Below are 16,027 nucleotides of genomic sequence, written 5' to 3'. Positions count from 1 at the left end.
AAGGATGGACAGGAGACTTTCCTATTGGAATTGATAAGTAAGTATAATAATTAATTATAATGATCTAGCCATAATATATTTTAATGTTTCTTTGAGGTACAATTTAGATATGAATCTAACCACATATTTGTGTTATTTCAGTGACACAGACTAAAATATATTAAATATAGAAACACTGATGTAAAAGTGTTTCACCTATATGGAAACACTTTTAATAAGAATTCATGACCACACAGTGTAGGTAGACCATCTCAACATGGTATAGTTCCTGTAGTACTCAAATTTTACAATTTGGAACATTCTAACAATCATCACCAAAGTATATTTAGGACAGAAATACCACAAAACCACTATTTGTGTTTACTCTTAGATGCTTCCCAACTTTTGTGTATCCAAATACGTTGCTTGATAATACATACTTATCTAATAATACCTGTCAAAAAAGTCAGTGCGTGTAGCTTCTTTTCATTAAAACTGCAATCTGAAATGATGACTGTATTAAAGCAGTTAAGAAAATATCTTCAAATCTACTCTTAGTTGCTCTAAATTTAATTCTGTATTATGTTCATATTTTTCATGCATACTCAAAATGTACTTTATAATGCTTTTTCCCATTGTTCATAGTTAGATAAAATTGTTTTTAGGCATTAGGCTTTCCAAAGAGATCTGGGATATTACTCTTCATTTAAAATATGCCAATCAATGACAAAGATTGCAATTCAGAGCTTTTATGCTTAAATATAATAATGTATTGTAATGATTACATTTTTCATAATCTGACAATAGTTTGTAATGGGGACAAGTCCATATTTCTATTTCAATAGCATATTTTGACCTTAGGTGATACAGAAAGCTGCTTTTACAGCGGTTAAGTAAAGATGTTCTTTCCAAGTGTTTACATCAATTGGGATGCATCAAGAGAAGAATAAAGCCAATATTTTTAAGTGGGTACTGTAATTCAACATCTAGTTTTAAGAATTAAGGAGATTTGATAAATACATTTGCATAAGAAAAAGAACTACACTGCAAGCACTGACAGTTTTATTTTCCTATTCAATTTTTCATGATGCATGAAGATATTTCAATATTAGATTTTTATAGTAACCCTGTTTTAAGTTTTAAGTCCTACCATATGTACAGATCTCACATATTTTATGACAACCCTATCAAGGAGAGATGAGAAATTGAAATTGGAATCTGAAATTGAAGAGAGTCATATTTGCTGAATGCAGCTTTATATAATCCAATTGTAAAGAAATTATGAAAATCTTGTTAGAGAGCATTTTTTACTGAAGATTTTTCTACATGTCTAGTGTTACGGACACAACTATTGGGTATTATTTAGTCTTCTCCATGTTACATATTTGTTCTAGATTCTATAATTTCTATTACATAAAATAGTATTTCTTAACTTGATGTCACTTCTGTGGCTGGAGGAGAAAATAACCAAATGCTTCAACGTTTGAAGGAATTCTTTTCCCTTAAGAACAAAATACATTATTTGACCAGTAAATTTCTATTTCTTATCATGATTTAAAGTGGCATTATCTCATTGCTTTAATTTAGCTTTTGCTTTCAGACCAAGTTTCTCTAGACTGAGAAAGAACACTGATATATATGAAACCAATTGAGATGATTACAAAATAAAGTTTGTTCTCCTGGAATGATTTCTTACATTGTAGTTGGTCAAAACTACTTATGATGCTATGACCTCTCCCTTCCTATCTGGCTGCTGGCAGAACTTCTACCACACTGCAAAGCCTAGTTGAATCATAACATGCTTTCACTAAGATGCTTTCACTGTCATATTCCTTCCTCATTTTAGTTGTCCAGTATTAACAGATTTATTAATTGATGGATAAGACATGATCTCTCCAGGTTGGCATTGACCCCTCTTACTTCAGCCTCCTAATTGTTGGGATTACAAGTGTGTACCATAATGTGCTGGTTCCTCCAATAACTTGTACAAGCTTTTGTTTTCAAAAGTATTCTGATACCCAAGTTGATTGCTTATGAGTTTTTCTTGCTGCCATTTTAGTTCCCTAAGACTCCAGAGCAGCCTCCACACAACTAACTTGTGGTTACAGAATGGCTGGCTGCTGAATAGTAGATTACAGAACATAATTACTCTGTTTTAAATACTATACTGCCTGAGTATAGTTTTCTGTTAAAAGTAGATACTTGCTTTATTTGCCTTTTGGCAAGTTAATCTCTTCAAGATAAGAAATTGTGGACTTGTATACATATACATATTCTAACAATTTACTGTCATGAATCTTGAGAGAAAACAATTATGCTATTTTGAAATTTATACTATGGTAAGCAGAGAATGTCTATAACAGAATACATATGTGTAGATTCTCCATTTAAGTCTGTGCTTGGATGATGCATCATGAAGGCTAAAAAAGTGTGAGGATAGATTATTTATTTTTATGGTTGTAGACACACAGGGGGGGAAAAGGTGGGATGGAAAGATTGGGGAGATGACTCAGTTTGTAAATTGCTCACTGTGCAAACATAAGGTCCTAATTGTGGGTTCCTAGCACCCACATAAAAGCAGATGTGGTACTCGTTTGTGACCAGGGTTATGGTCTGGGGGTGGGGTCAGGTGGTTCCCTGGAGCTTACTGGCCAGACACCCTAGCCAATCAGTGAGCCTATTGGCCAGACAGCCTAGCCATTCAGTGAGCTACAGATTCAGTGAGAGACCTGGTATTATAAGATGAGATGGAAGGGGACTGAGAAAGACACAGAGAACAGACTTACATGAACACATGAACAACTTGTGAACCCACATGCATACATACACATATATACACAAATATACATTTCCCCCTTCCCTCACATGCAGAGGAGGCTCAAGGGTTTGGGGTTACTATCCTTGTCAAACAAACATTCTTTGTACTTTCTGATGAGTTGGGGCTTTCGATAGAAATGTATTTGTGCATTTGAGAATGGCGGACTAACTGAAGAATTGTACTGAAAAGATGAATTAATTAACCAACACAAAGTGTGAAGGAGTCTCTTGAAAAGTGCTGTGAAATTTAGTCACTTTCTTTTCCCAGGAAACATGTTTACCAAGAGTTTAGATGAAAATTGGAGGCATGCTTATTAGATCTACATGTAACATAAATGCAGATAGCAGAGCTAACACTATAGATGGTAGAGTCTACAGCTTCTACATACTTTAAGAAGTTGAGTCACAAAATGAATCAAACAGATGATTTTGAAATTTTCATTCATAGCTTTTTTTTTTTTTTTTAAACAATTGCTTTTTGAAAAACATGGTGGATGGTTTTTGGGAAAAGACCTAAGTTTATAACATCCCACAGCGGGAATAGATTACCTTTACTGATCTGTTAGAATAATCTTTGGTGGCTATTTTATATGCTATAAGTTATACTCTAAGAAGATGGTGACAAAATGAGGCCACTCATAGAATGACAAAGAAGCTGACGCAAGGTCTCCAACTAATTCTGAAGGAAAAGCCATTGGAAATATGTGCTACTTTTAAACCTTCTACACTCAGAATGCTAAAAGCCAAACGCTGAACATTTTCCAAGATCTGAGGTTTCATGCCCATATGAAAAGGCATGCATATTCTTTCTTGTTATAGAAAGAAAAGTACTGCCGAATACCATCCACTCAAGAGAAAGGAAATGTGTAGTAATGAGATAGAAGAGTGGAGCTCAATTTACTACCCTCATTCTTGATCATGTTCTGGTACAGCTTGATGTTGAGATTTAAACAGTGTGTTTCTAAGCTGACCAAGAACCTGGCCTACAGCCATTCCTGGAGTTTTTATGTGTTCACGCTTTATGCCTAGAAGGCATCCACATTCATGCAGAAAAGAATATGAGTGATTATTAACTTCAAAACAAGTACCCTCTACTGCGGTGTCACCCTGCATAGTATTTATGCTTCAGTAAGTTAAGTTTATCAATTCATGATAACTATCATTTATAAATTCCATTTTCCAAGAAGTAAAGTATCACTGTGACTTGGTGGCTAGGGTCCATGTTTAGAGTGTCTCAACTGTTTCATGCTTTCTTTGAAAGTTGAAGCCATTTCCTGTTCATCATTGTACTTTAAAGTACAAAATAATAATTAACTAATATTTATTGGATGGATGGATAGACATATGGAGGAACTGTACATGTTTTCTTTACAAAATGGGGGTTTCAAATTAAATTCTCATATATGCTCAGAGTAAATTAAAGGGAAGCTTACCACCAACAGGATAGGTTCACATAGTTCTTTTATGTTTTTGTCATTTTAACTTAGAGTGAAAATATATATTCCCTGTAATTGAGGCGAAGACAAAAACTGAACGGCGCCATATTCCGTTTGAGTTTGAAACAGGAGCATACACTATCTATCATGTAATTGTTTTAGACAAGAACATTGGCTTTGGTGCAGTTTTAAAGATGGTCAAAGACTTTCTACTCAGCAGTTTTACCACATGTAAGAAGACCTCCTGTGGGCTGTAGCTGGTAGTTTGTCATCTCCCTTTCCCAGGTGGATACTGTGCAAACAGAGGTAAGTGGCCTTTTGCAAAGTTATACAACTAGTCCCTAGATGAACTAGAAATGATAGCTTTCCCATACACTATGCATGTTTCTCTAGTCATCATGCCTTCCCTCCTCTAGGCAGAAGCTCCTCATGGCTCAAACCCAGCCCAGTGTTCGCTGAGCACGCAAATGTACCATTTATTTTATTATTATTTAATATTTTTTTCTCATTTTACCTATCAATCCCATTTCCCCCACCAGCTTCCCATCCCATCCCCCAACCACTCCCCAGGGAGGGTGAGTTCTTCTATGAGGGATCATCAAAATCTGTCAAGGCATTTGGGGTAGGGCCTAGACCCTTAGCCTGTAAATGTACCATATTTTATTTGCTTAAATAACCATCGGACACACTCCTGAGAACAGAATTCTAATGAAGACCATTAATTCATATAAAGGTAGCTTCCTAGGTTGAAATAAATGAAATAATATTACTAACACTAAATTGTGAACCAGTGGCTTCTGCTTCCACCAATAGAACAGGTATGCTTTAGTGTGGTTCTGTAGCCATGGCTGCCCTTAGACACTTAACCATTCCCACGAAAGCTGGGGAGAACCACATACAAGCGTGAGTAGGCACATACTATTTCTATAATTATAGATGTTTCAGTTTCCCAAAATGGGAAGTGCTTTTGCTGGCAGCAAATACATGTCTGCTCACAGCTAGAATAAAAATAATGGAACTGCGATTTCCACATAGACATTGCTACACAGGCAGTTTAAATACCAAGTTTTAAAATCAGAGGTCTGGTCCTGTGTAGTTTCTCCCATGTTAGGGAAATTAGCTTGGCATACTGCATCATGGAAAGGGTACTTTTGTGACTTCTGCCTTTCCATACACTTGTCCCATACTCTTTACATTCTTATTCATCTCTGAAGGACTTAGCTTTGCACTCACAAAGGGAATCCTTGTACCTTACTGGGAAGAGTTCTAAAGGAATAAAGGAGAATAAACTTTGCAAACAATAGCTACCACACCCCTAAGAACATTGGATGTTCAAACCTTAAAGTTTAATACTATCTCAAAGGGATACAACATTAACTTCATGTAGAATCTGAAAATCACAATACTTGAGGCCTAATCCTAACGAGACTTTTTGGATTCAATGAACGATTCTTAACTCACCCACCCTCCTTCCCATCCACCCTTCTCCTCTCCCTCTCTCCCCTACTTTTCTTGCTCCATTTCCTCCCTTTCATTTTTTCCTTCCTCCTTCCCTCCTCCCTTCCTTCATTTCTTCCTTCCTTCTTCTCTCACTATCCTCCCTCCCTTTCTTTTTCCAGTGCTGGCATCAAAACCAGAGTTTTCTGTAGATAGGTAAACATTTTTAACATTGAGTAAATTTACCCCGCAGTCATATTTTTAACTCATAAAGTAATAAAGTAGTTGTCATTTACTTTAGAATATATTGGAATATACCCAACTATTTTCAATGACTTTACATTTTGCCATACCCCAAATTATTAACATAATGTCTTTATATGAGAGTGTTTTAGATAGCACCCATATCATTACCCCTCTGCCACCAAGAAAATCTCTACTTTCCTAAATTGAGGGAGATGAATGAGTAATGAGTGACAAGAGGAGTGGTTCATAGAGACAATGTGCTCTGTAATAATCCATGTGCCACTGGGTCTTCCCATGTGTTTAACGGGTTAGGGATAGAGTCAAGAGTCTGTAATGACAATCTCTAATTGAAAAAAGGGAAATGGCCTTCTAAATGCTCCATTTTGCCCTCCCCTGCTCCTGTCTGTAAGTAATGGCACAACTGTTCTGAATATTCCTCTTTAGTTTTATTTTGTTTAATTCAGTCTGTCATTAGGAAGGCTCCGAGCTCTAGGCCTGATGATTACTCTCAGTGGGAGGAAGCGATGCCATTGCAGACTTGTGTTCTAGACAAGCGCTCCTTTATACAATGACGGAGCCTGCCATCCTAAATGAAAGGCCCTTTAAAGAGCAGTGAGGGGTTCTTTTAAGCAGACTGCTACCATGTGCTTGTAACCCTCCAGCACAACTTGCGATGATGAGACAGCAGTGTGTTCTGTTGCAAAGGAGACCATTGTCCTCCTTAGCCTCCAGCAAACTGAGCCATGCTTCAGTGAAACACAGCAGCCTTTCCACAGGAATTTTAGCACTGGTCCCTAAGCTTCCCAAGACAATAAACCAACTAAAATAAAGGGCTCAGAGTATAGAATATAGGACTCTATCAGCCCCTTCCCCTAAGTCAACACCCACGATGTCCAAATAAAAATTTACATCTTGTAAACTGGTATTTTGAGGGTGGATAATCAATAGGAGATCAGATCACAATTAACTGAGTGCCCATTGAAGACTGTAGGCTTTAAATGTGGTTTCTGAGGACTTCTGATGCATTCGTTTATGTAAGGAGAGGAGACGCCGGTGATAACCATTCGGTTTGTCAGAGTTTAAAAGAGCGGCCAATTGCAAAGTATAATGAAGTACACTTCAAAAGAGAATCCTATCATGCAATATATTGGACATACTTGCATGTGCTTTTCAGGTCCAACTGTTTTCTGAAAGAGCTGACTTTCTGAAAGTGCCATCTCCTGCAGCAGGAAAAGGCTGCTGCTGCTGCACCGCACCTCATCTACTTAAGACACACACTTTGAAGTGGGGAAGAATTAAGTAATCCAGATTAATATGGGGGAGGGGGGCAAAAGCATGTTTACAGCCAAAATGTGTGTGTAAGTTAAAGGTCAAAGACTCCTTCATTCCCTGCTGAGCAAACTCAGGAAGCACATTTGTCTATGCCTTCCTGTCATAACAGGAAGAGAGTAACTTCTTCCTTCCCACAATGGCTTCAGTTTTACCTCCCAACTCCAATATTTTCTCCCCAAGGGCCTTCCAAATCAATCCTGCAAGACAGAAGGCAGGAGGCTGCCTCAGCTGTAGTTTCCAAACAGTTACATTTGTTGAAATGTTATTTAAATGTTAGTGATTTCTTATGTGAAACTGTTCCAATTTAAAATTAAAAGTCGAATTTCCAAACATGTAATTGGTTTCTTTTATTCCCATTAGAGGTCTAACATATTTCAAGAGACACACAAATACACACTGCAAATGGGGAATTTTAACCTTCAGTTTAATTATGTTATTTACTTGATTTTACTTTTTTGTTGTAGCCATTACTTTTGGGGAAAAAAAAGGTTCCAAATATTTTTCTAAAAGTACAATGCGTTCAAAAGTTTCAAAAAATGCTTTCACCATAGTATTCTACTTTAAATGAATAAATTATGATGTTACAGGAAGTTTTGCCTGTGAAGGACATGGTTTTTAAAATGCTTACCAATGTTTCTTTTAATTCATAGTTCAAAAGAACTCTCTTCGTTTATGTGTTCTATTTGTAATGTTCATATTCCTAGTGTTGACTTTTCAGCAAAAAAAAAAAATGTGTCACATTTAGTGTGTGCATGTAGTGACTAAGCAAGTAGTGACTTGAAAAAAGGATATGTGTTCACAGGGGCAAACAGGCCACTCAGTGTCAGCTTTCCACAAAAATCCTGGAAATGTTGGAGGTGCACTAACATATTCCTAAAAGTTTTAAGTTGTTTATCACTGAATAAAAATGATGTCAGACACACAAATTCGAAATGAGACAATAAACAACTCTAGCACATAAAGTACTTATGTTTTACATGAAGAACACTTTCCATTTGAGGATTTTAGCATCTCAGATTTTCTACAAAAAAGAAAATGAATGTGTTGGCCATCAGTTGGGACAATATAATAAAAGATTTGTTTCCTTCATTATTTTAAGATTAATTAGTGGAAGAATAAGGATACATAGGGCCCTATCTAGTAGATATTTCCAGCATGCATGAGTGTAGCCTAAAATCAGCTCTGAACAATAGCATTCTTCACACAACCACAATGCACCCATATTTCATTTATACTGAGTAACCTAGGCATAACTTTTACAAAAGCTCAGGGAAGAATATAATCAGTTAAAATATGTTATTAAGAAAAAAGTTAAAATAAACATCTTATGAGATATATACAAACTTACTTGGCCTCAGACATATACACACACACACAAATCAACATTATTTTTTCATTGACCCTGCTATTCACAAGATCAGCAATAGGGTCAAAATACCTCACTGAAGAAGGGTTCATTTCAGCTAAAACTGGCAAGTATAAAAACGCTGTTTGTGGCAACCTGGAAGTGCTTTTGAAAATGGGCTGTACACCTCTGCTCTCCAAGGAAGACCAGAATTCACCCAGAACTTTTGTCAAAGCAATTAATTTACATTTCTCAACACTCTAGCTTTCTACACCGGTAGAGTGAATCTATCGCATTTCCAACAAACTTTATTTAGGTAATTAGATAAAATCTCCAAATTTAGAATTGTAACCAGCCTTTTTTTATTTGTTCATTTTCTCAAACTATCTTAAAGGGAATTTACACCAAAAATCCCTGTGCAACTTGAGCTAAATTTCTAAGAACTGAAAATAGCTTAAAGCAGGGTTTTCCTTTTGTTTTCTTTTTTTCTTCCTCCCTTTCTTTTTTTGTCACCCGAGGGAATTGAATTGGAATATTTTTTATTAATTTTTTTTATTTCATTCAATACAAAATAAACCAGATTTATCTGGGAAAAAAGTCACTATGTACAAACTAGCAGAGGTAGCATCATTTCTGCTGGCCTTCCTTAACTTGCTGCATGTAGCATGCACTGTGGAAAGAAAGGCTAGAAGCCCAGGAAGAAGGGATGTTAGAAAATTTAAAAGGTGAATCATTTTAATTTGTAAGAGGATTCTCCTGACTTATTTAGGGGAATGATGCTGATTGCCTTTAATATGGGTTCAAGTTATTGTACTGACAAATATGTGGAATTTTCTTTGCTGTCAAAAAACAAAGTCCCAGACCCAAGGGAAGCAAAGAAAATGCAAGGCACTTAAATATACATACAAGCTTACTACTATCTTAGGTCCTAGATGTGCTACCTGCAAATACTTCTCTCTTATACTTATTCACATATTTAGATGTCTTTTTGTAACAAGTTGCACAAATATATTGGAATTTACTTATGTTAGCCTTTTCAAAGTAGGAAGGCTGCAAATTTCAGTACAAACATGAGCAAATAGGTGTAGGCTTACTTAGCATTCTGAGTTTATACACATTGTTCTTCCTCATGGGACAGATTTCTAATTATATTTTGTTTGTAAAAATGAGTCACATAACAGCTAATTAAAAGTCCAATTGTTTCAAGCACCAAATTCAAAATGTGTAACATATGAGAAAGCCTAAGACTGCATGGTTGCCTAATCAGTAAGGACCAAATGTGAGAAAGACAGTATAAGTGAAGATGGAGAGACTAAAATCATCGTTACCATATGCTTGAAGGCAGAAGTGATAAAAATGGTGAAAAGTATTGTAAAAGCATTTGGTTAGTAACACACATTTGAAAATTGTGTTACCACATACACAGAATTTCGGAAACGACTTCCACACACCACAGTCATAAGACCTGCATTGTACGTGTCTTGTGTGCTCTTCCTTTGGTGTCGGCAGACCACACTCTCTGTAGAAATACTGCTCTATATGGTTCCCTAGCAGCCTGTATGCAAGGGAGTTTGTTTGTGTTCTTGCTTTACTCTGTTCCACCCCCCCCCCCCACACACACATTCTCTTATGATAGAGCTCCCTTGGAGTGAAGACCCCGCAACTTTTCTTTCATATGCTACCCAGCACAAGAGCTGTTTTGATGGGAATCACAATGACTATAAGAAACAATGGCTCAAAGAGCATGACTCATAACAGGAGGAGCAAATCTGTGCGAGTATTGAGAACTTCAAATGCATCACTTCATATCTTAGCACTGGAACGTGATAGCTACCTACCATTGTTTAATCATTGCTTTACTAAGTTGAGAGAGGCTAAATAATTTGCTGCAGAGTTATTTTAGTGTAGTGTAATATACTATAAAACCTATTAATCTACTTTAACTTAGAGTAATATTACTAAGTGTAGGGCTGGGACTAGAAAAATGTTTATATATCACTAGAAGTTGAACTCTTTTCTATTATATTATATAGGATACAATATGATATGACTGAAAATAGACATGAAGTAAAGGCTTGCTCTTTTAGCCATTAAGCTATGGTAGATGCACCATGATGTCACTGAAGGAAGTATATTTTGTTTTGAATATGAGGAATTTGACACTGGTTCTTGGGCATCTTCTGATCGTCCCCATGAAATCTTGGCCAGTTCTGAACTAAAGAACATCCTGTAAGCTGTGCAGGTTGTTGCTTTGCATGTTGTGTGTGTAGTCCTTCATTACTCTACCATCACACAGCAGGCTCAAGTCTTATTAACCCAGTTCTGAATCCTCAGTCAAAGCTTTTCCTATCTCAAGCCTTAGACATTTTGGTTTCTCTAGAATGCTGTAGTTCCTGTATTGTGCACCTTCTCAGAAAGGTCATTCTTCAATCTTGAGGGGTAAATAAAGCACCCCTTGCTGTTCTTTCCTCGTACTTTGATATTTTCATTCACAGCCCACTTTTGTTCTATATTTTCATTGTTCATGTTCATATTTCCATATCTATTTCAGTCTACCAGAGGTATAAAAATGATGGCCCACTAGACTGATCTAGCCCACCTTTACTTTGTCAGTAAAGTTTTCTTATTGAATGCAGACACATATCCATTTAGATATCGTCTGTGGCTGCTATTGAGCTCCATGGCTCAGTAAGAGATGGCATAGTTCATAACACAAACAGTATTTGCTACTGTTTACAGAATATTTTGCTCATCCTTGGATGAGACCGTTATTCCCCAGTGAATAATTTCTTTTGGAAATGATGCAGTTAAATAAAACTGTTGACTTAATAAATAAATAACATCCGGCTATAAAATAGGATTACTAAGGATTAAATGGAATAATTTACATTATCATCCTTGGAAACTAATTGGTAATGACTTTCACTGAGCTGTCTTAATGTATCTGTAAGATAAATTGACAATTCATGTGTTTGTTGTACATATTAACTTGAGAAACTTAGTGAAGGTTAAGAATAAACTGAAAAAAATGTAAAGTACAAAAAGATTTTGAACTTTTGTCATTATACAATTGTGTATTTCTAAGTTGGATTTGGAGCTTTAGCTGTTGTCTTCATGTTGTAAAATAGACAATAAAGGCAGAACTCAGTGTAAACTGGTTTCTATCTAAGCCAGTTTTATCTTTCTGAAGCACGATGTACTAATAAGTGCTGTGGTATTTCAGGGCCCACTTTGGGTTATCATTTCTTTTCCTGCAAAAGAGCCCACACTATTCTGTATGTGCTCAAATACACAAATGCAAGGCAGAAAGATGAGCACTCACTGCTGTCAAGAGGAGACGCAGTGTGCCACTGTGTGAGGTCCTACTAGGCCATCCTAGTAGAGAACTTCAGGAAGAGCCAAGCTACTGACATTTTCCTTTCCAGCATGTGAACACATGGTTTAAAGAGACCATAGGTTAGGGGTTCCTCTGAACATTTGTTGCCTTTCATTATCAGGAGTTACCTACATATTTATGCCAAGTGGCTCTTTGGACCACTCTCACAGAAAAGGAGAGGTGATCAAGACCAACATTACCATGAATGATAGCTCTTTAAAGCTGTCAATAGTCACCTTATACAACCACTGAAACACAGCTTAAAACAAAGCAATGTCATTTTTATTCATTTACTTTAAAAGCGGTGAATTAAAAGGCCCATTGTACCCATAGATTGAGGAAAATAATGCACTGCTCTAAATCCTATAGAACAAAGGAATCAATCATCTACACTTTCTAAACAAAATCAAACTAATCTGAATTTAAATACTTTCCCTCTTCCTAAAGTTATTATGACTTCTCATATAGGTAGGAGCATCTGCAAGCATAAATCGATATAACTGTATGTAAACTTGCTCTCTAAAGAGTATAATGTGACAATTCTTGTATCACTATGGGAATGTTTTCAGCCTTTAGAAAGCATGGTAAAAGCCTGCACAATTCAACCCCACCATGTTTCTTCTATCTTTTATAAGTAATAAGAAGATATAATGAATCTCAGGGAGCCAAAAATTAGGTCATATTACTAATAAACTACAAATGTTAATTCATATGTATTTTTTTAAAACTCTAACTAAACAGATTGTGTTCCAAATAACAAGGCCCCCACAGTCAATGATATGTGATGTTCCATACTATAGCCTTTATTTCTGTTTCAAGCTATAAATGAACACAAAATTGGGGTTTAATTCTAACAAGGATATTGCTTTTTTTGTCTTGGCCTACAGCAATAGACAATCTGTATGAAAACACTGATAGATCCCTCATGAATTTTGTATTTTTTTGTCATTTAATTCAATATTAAGCTCAAAGCTATTCAAATCCCGGGAACCTTAGAAGATGTTCTAGCTTAGGAAAAAGTATAATTTAAACAAACAAACAAACAAACAAACAAACAAAAAACCTAGAAAAATCTTCCTAATTCTTGGAAACTCACTGGCTTTTTATAAAGAGCCATCTGTAGAGACAATGTAACAAATAATGATTCCTATTCATTATAATTTATAAGTGTAAGTAACATTGTATTTTAAACTTGAATATACTCTTATGTTACAGGAGGGTAAACAGGGACCTAATGGAAGATGAGTGTCATTATTTGGGAGTGTGTTGAGCCTATTCTGGACCATAAATGGTGGTGTGAGTGGGGCGGGGTGGGGTGGAAGGACTGTGTGAAGGTCACTGTGGGTATACAGGTGGACTATGATTCTTCTAGAGGACTGTCACCTGATAGTCAACAGTAGCATGTGTACAAACCACCTAGCTACCCTGAAGAAACCCAGCTCCTCTTTCTAGTATAAGGGAAAATCAGATTGCAGGCAGGCATTCATGGTGCACAGTCCTTAATGCAGTGCTGAACATTTGACATATGAAATCTTCAAAACTGACTGTGTCTTATAGATGTCATCACTGGAGTTGCAGAAAAAAATGATAGTACCATGTTTATAAAATTCAGAATTTAGAGAAAAAGTGAATTATCGAGATGTTCCTGCCTATGTGCCCTGTGGGTGTTTTTGTTGTCAGTAGCATCTGGACATGTTTGGATTTACTTCAGGCTCTTCTTTGTGATGAAAAAGAAAGCAAGCCATTTTGCAGAGAGAATATTTAGGCAATGCTACAAACTTTAAAATGGATGACCACAGAGGGCCTCATTCTCATGAATGTAAGAAAATCTTTGTTTGATGATGCGTGAAGTGTAGCAATACTATGCTTGTTAATTCTTAATTATGAAGCTATTCTTGTCACACAAATATAAGTTCCATGTAAGTCTCGAGGCAGTGAGAAGTGAACAATCATGAATCTCTAAAACGTACGTATAACAATTAAGGTGATTTTTCTCTTCCCTGCTTTGTTTGCAAGAGATGAAAATCTCAACACTTAAACTGGATGCACTAAGCTCTCAAAGCTTCTGTTGATGGAGGTGGACACGTTGTCTTAGTACCAACAACGCAAAGGGTTGCCCACTCACCTGCCTGTTCCGCTCATCCATGATCCTTGTGATCTGAATCTTTTTTCTCCCCATAGTCCCCGTGTTTCTTCTCTCTCTCGTCCCTGAAATTATGTATTTTTTCCTTCCTTTTCTTCCTCTTTCCTGTTTCCTTCAAACAAGTCTCCTTCTTCAGCACGTGCACAGCTCAGTTCCCAAATCCTCGCATTCGTTCCTGCTGAAGAGAAATGACAACTTAAATAATAGTTTCACAGCAAGCCAGCTTCCTAAGAACTAGTGTGGTCTTCCAACTCCATCAAGGAAATAAGCTGCATGGAAGCAAAACAAGAAAACAAATGAAAATAGCTATTTGTTTAAAGCTCATGGCACAGCACACACAGGAGCATATACACAGGGTTGATGCTTTTATAATTAAAATAAGCTCATAAGTAATTTAAGAAGTCATTTAAGTGATGAAAACTGTGTTTTGAAACCCAACACTTGAAATGAACTGTATTTTTTGTAAAGATCTTCTTAATATTTTTAATGAAATTAGGTGACAATTTTCACCCTTCTGTTATGAAAAATTACCTAAATCAGAGAGTTAATGAACCTTTATATACCTGTGTATGCTAAGTAGGGCATCTAATTCATTTCTGAAGGGAAAACAATCTCGTGTTTTGACAGCAGAGGTGATAACGTCCCTAGTTATGCAAATAGGATGGACAATTATGAAAGTGCTCTTTGATATATGTAAATGTCAACTAATTTAAAACTAAATCCTTTAATCTTTTTAAAGAAGATCACTACAGAGAACACAGGAAAAGTAATACGGTATGTTTCACCTGGTGTTCAAGCATCGGTTAGCAGTGAGAGCATTTCCTCTTGGAAGCCTTTAAACTGCCCATTAAAACAGTACTCAAAAATGATGGTCATTACTGATAAGAAGTAAGTGGCGCAAAAAATTAAGGTTATTATCTCATTTGTAACTATACACTTTTTAATAATAGACCACCAGCCCTCTAAATTTAAATGTTTAAAAGAGACATATCATATCTCCTTAGGGAGCCAGACACACAATTACAGAAGCTTGATATTATATACCAGAGAGCTCTAGGTCATGAATTAAAATTAAAATAATGATTATCAATTACATGGCAAACCCAAAGAGTACAGAATATTAAAAGTCTATATTTTACTCTGTTTAAAATTATGTCTAAAAATATTTGCACATAATGAAAGTGAATCTCTATGAAATGGAAGTTAACTAGGAAGCACCCTACAATACTTGCTTCATTTGCAAGCAGTGACTTCAATTATTTTGTCTCCTCATATGTCAATGGATACAACTACTTTACACACTGCTCAGTATTTCTCTGTTGATTCTACTTAGTCTGTGACAGTAGACCTGAAAAATTCCCACATGTATTATGTAACATTAAGCCACTGTCCTGGCTACTTAATAGATTATTTGGCTCTAGTTCAAGGTTCTTGGGACAGAAAAGGCTGTTAGATACTTGGTGTGTTCCTCAGCTGCCTTTAAATTTCTTTATTCTTCATCACCTTGAGAATATTTTTAAAATATAAGTTTAGGTAATTATCTAATTGCAGACACTATTATGATATAATTAGTTCTGGTGGATTAAGCACTGCTTAATCACTAAGACTATCCACTCTCCTTTACCCAGTGTCTTTCTACTAAACTGCAGCCCAGTTCAGCCTCTTGGCGTACATACGTGAGTTACATCATGATTACGGTGTGCTTATCAAAAATGATGACTTCAGTCAGTTTTCAATGTTAGTAACAGTTCTAAAGTTTTGAAAAGTTATATACACAACACCCACTGACTGAGTGAAACACTCACAACCTTAAGACACTGCTACAAGATGCCAAGATCACGTACACGAAGAATTAAAAGCACAATACATCAAGCATTCAACACTGCTAAATAATCCACCCATTTAGCCTTACAAAT

General features: G+C 36.1%; 1 protein-coding gene across 11 annotated transcripts in view; it reads right to left on the bottom strand.

Annotated features, from left to right (window-relative positions):
- The window catches only part of Mef2c (myocyte enhancer factor 2C), a 164,088-nt gene that overhangs the window by 77,435 nt on the left and 70,626 nt on the right, over nucleotides 1-16,027 (bottom strand). For 7 of the 11 annotated variants that reach the window (XM_051182808.1, XM_051182801.1, XM_051182799.1 and 4 more), the window contains one exon: nucleotides 14,094-14,289. In XM_051182808.1, the coding sequence (XP_051038765.1) occupies nucleotides 14,094-14,147 (54 nt within the window). In that variant the 5' untranslated portion in view covers nucleotides 14,148-14,289. The remainder of the gene's footprint in view (nucleotides 1-14,093; nucleotides 14,290-16,027) is intronic. The other 4 variants (XM_051182803.1, XM_051182804.1, XM_051182805.1 and 1 more) reach the window with 1 other exon arrangement.

The sequence above is a fragment of the Phodopus roborovskii genome, unplaced genomic scaffold, assembly GCF_943737965.1.
Source record: "Phodopus roborovskii unplaced genomic scaffold, PHOROB, whole genome shotgun sequence".
In the NCBI taxonomy this organism is placed as follows: Eukaryota; Metazoa; Chordata; class Mammalia; order Rodentia; family Cricetidae; genus Phodopus; species Phodopus roborovskii.
This window is presented reverse-complemented; position numbering and strand designations above follow the sequence as displayed.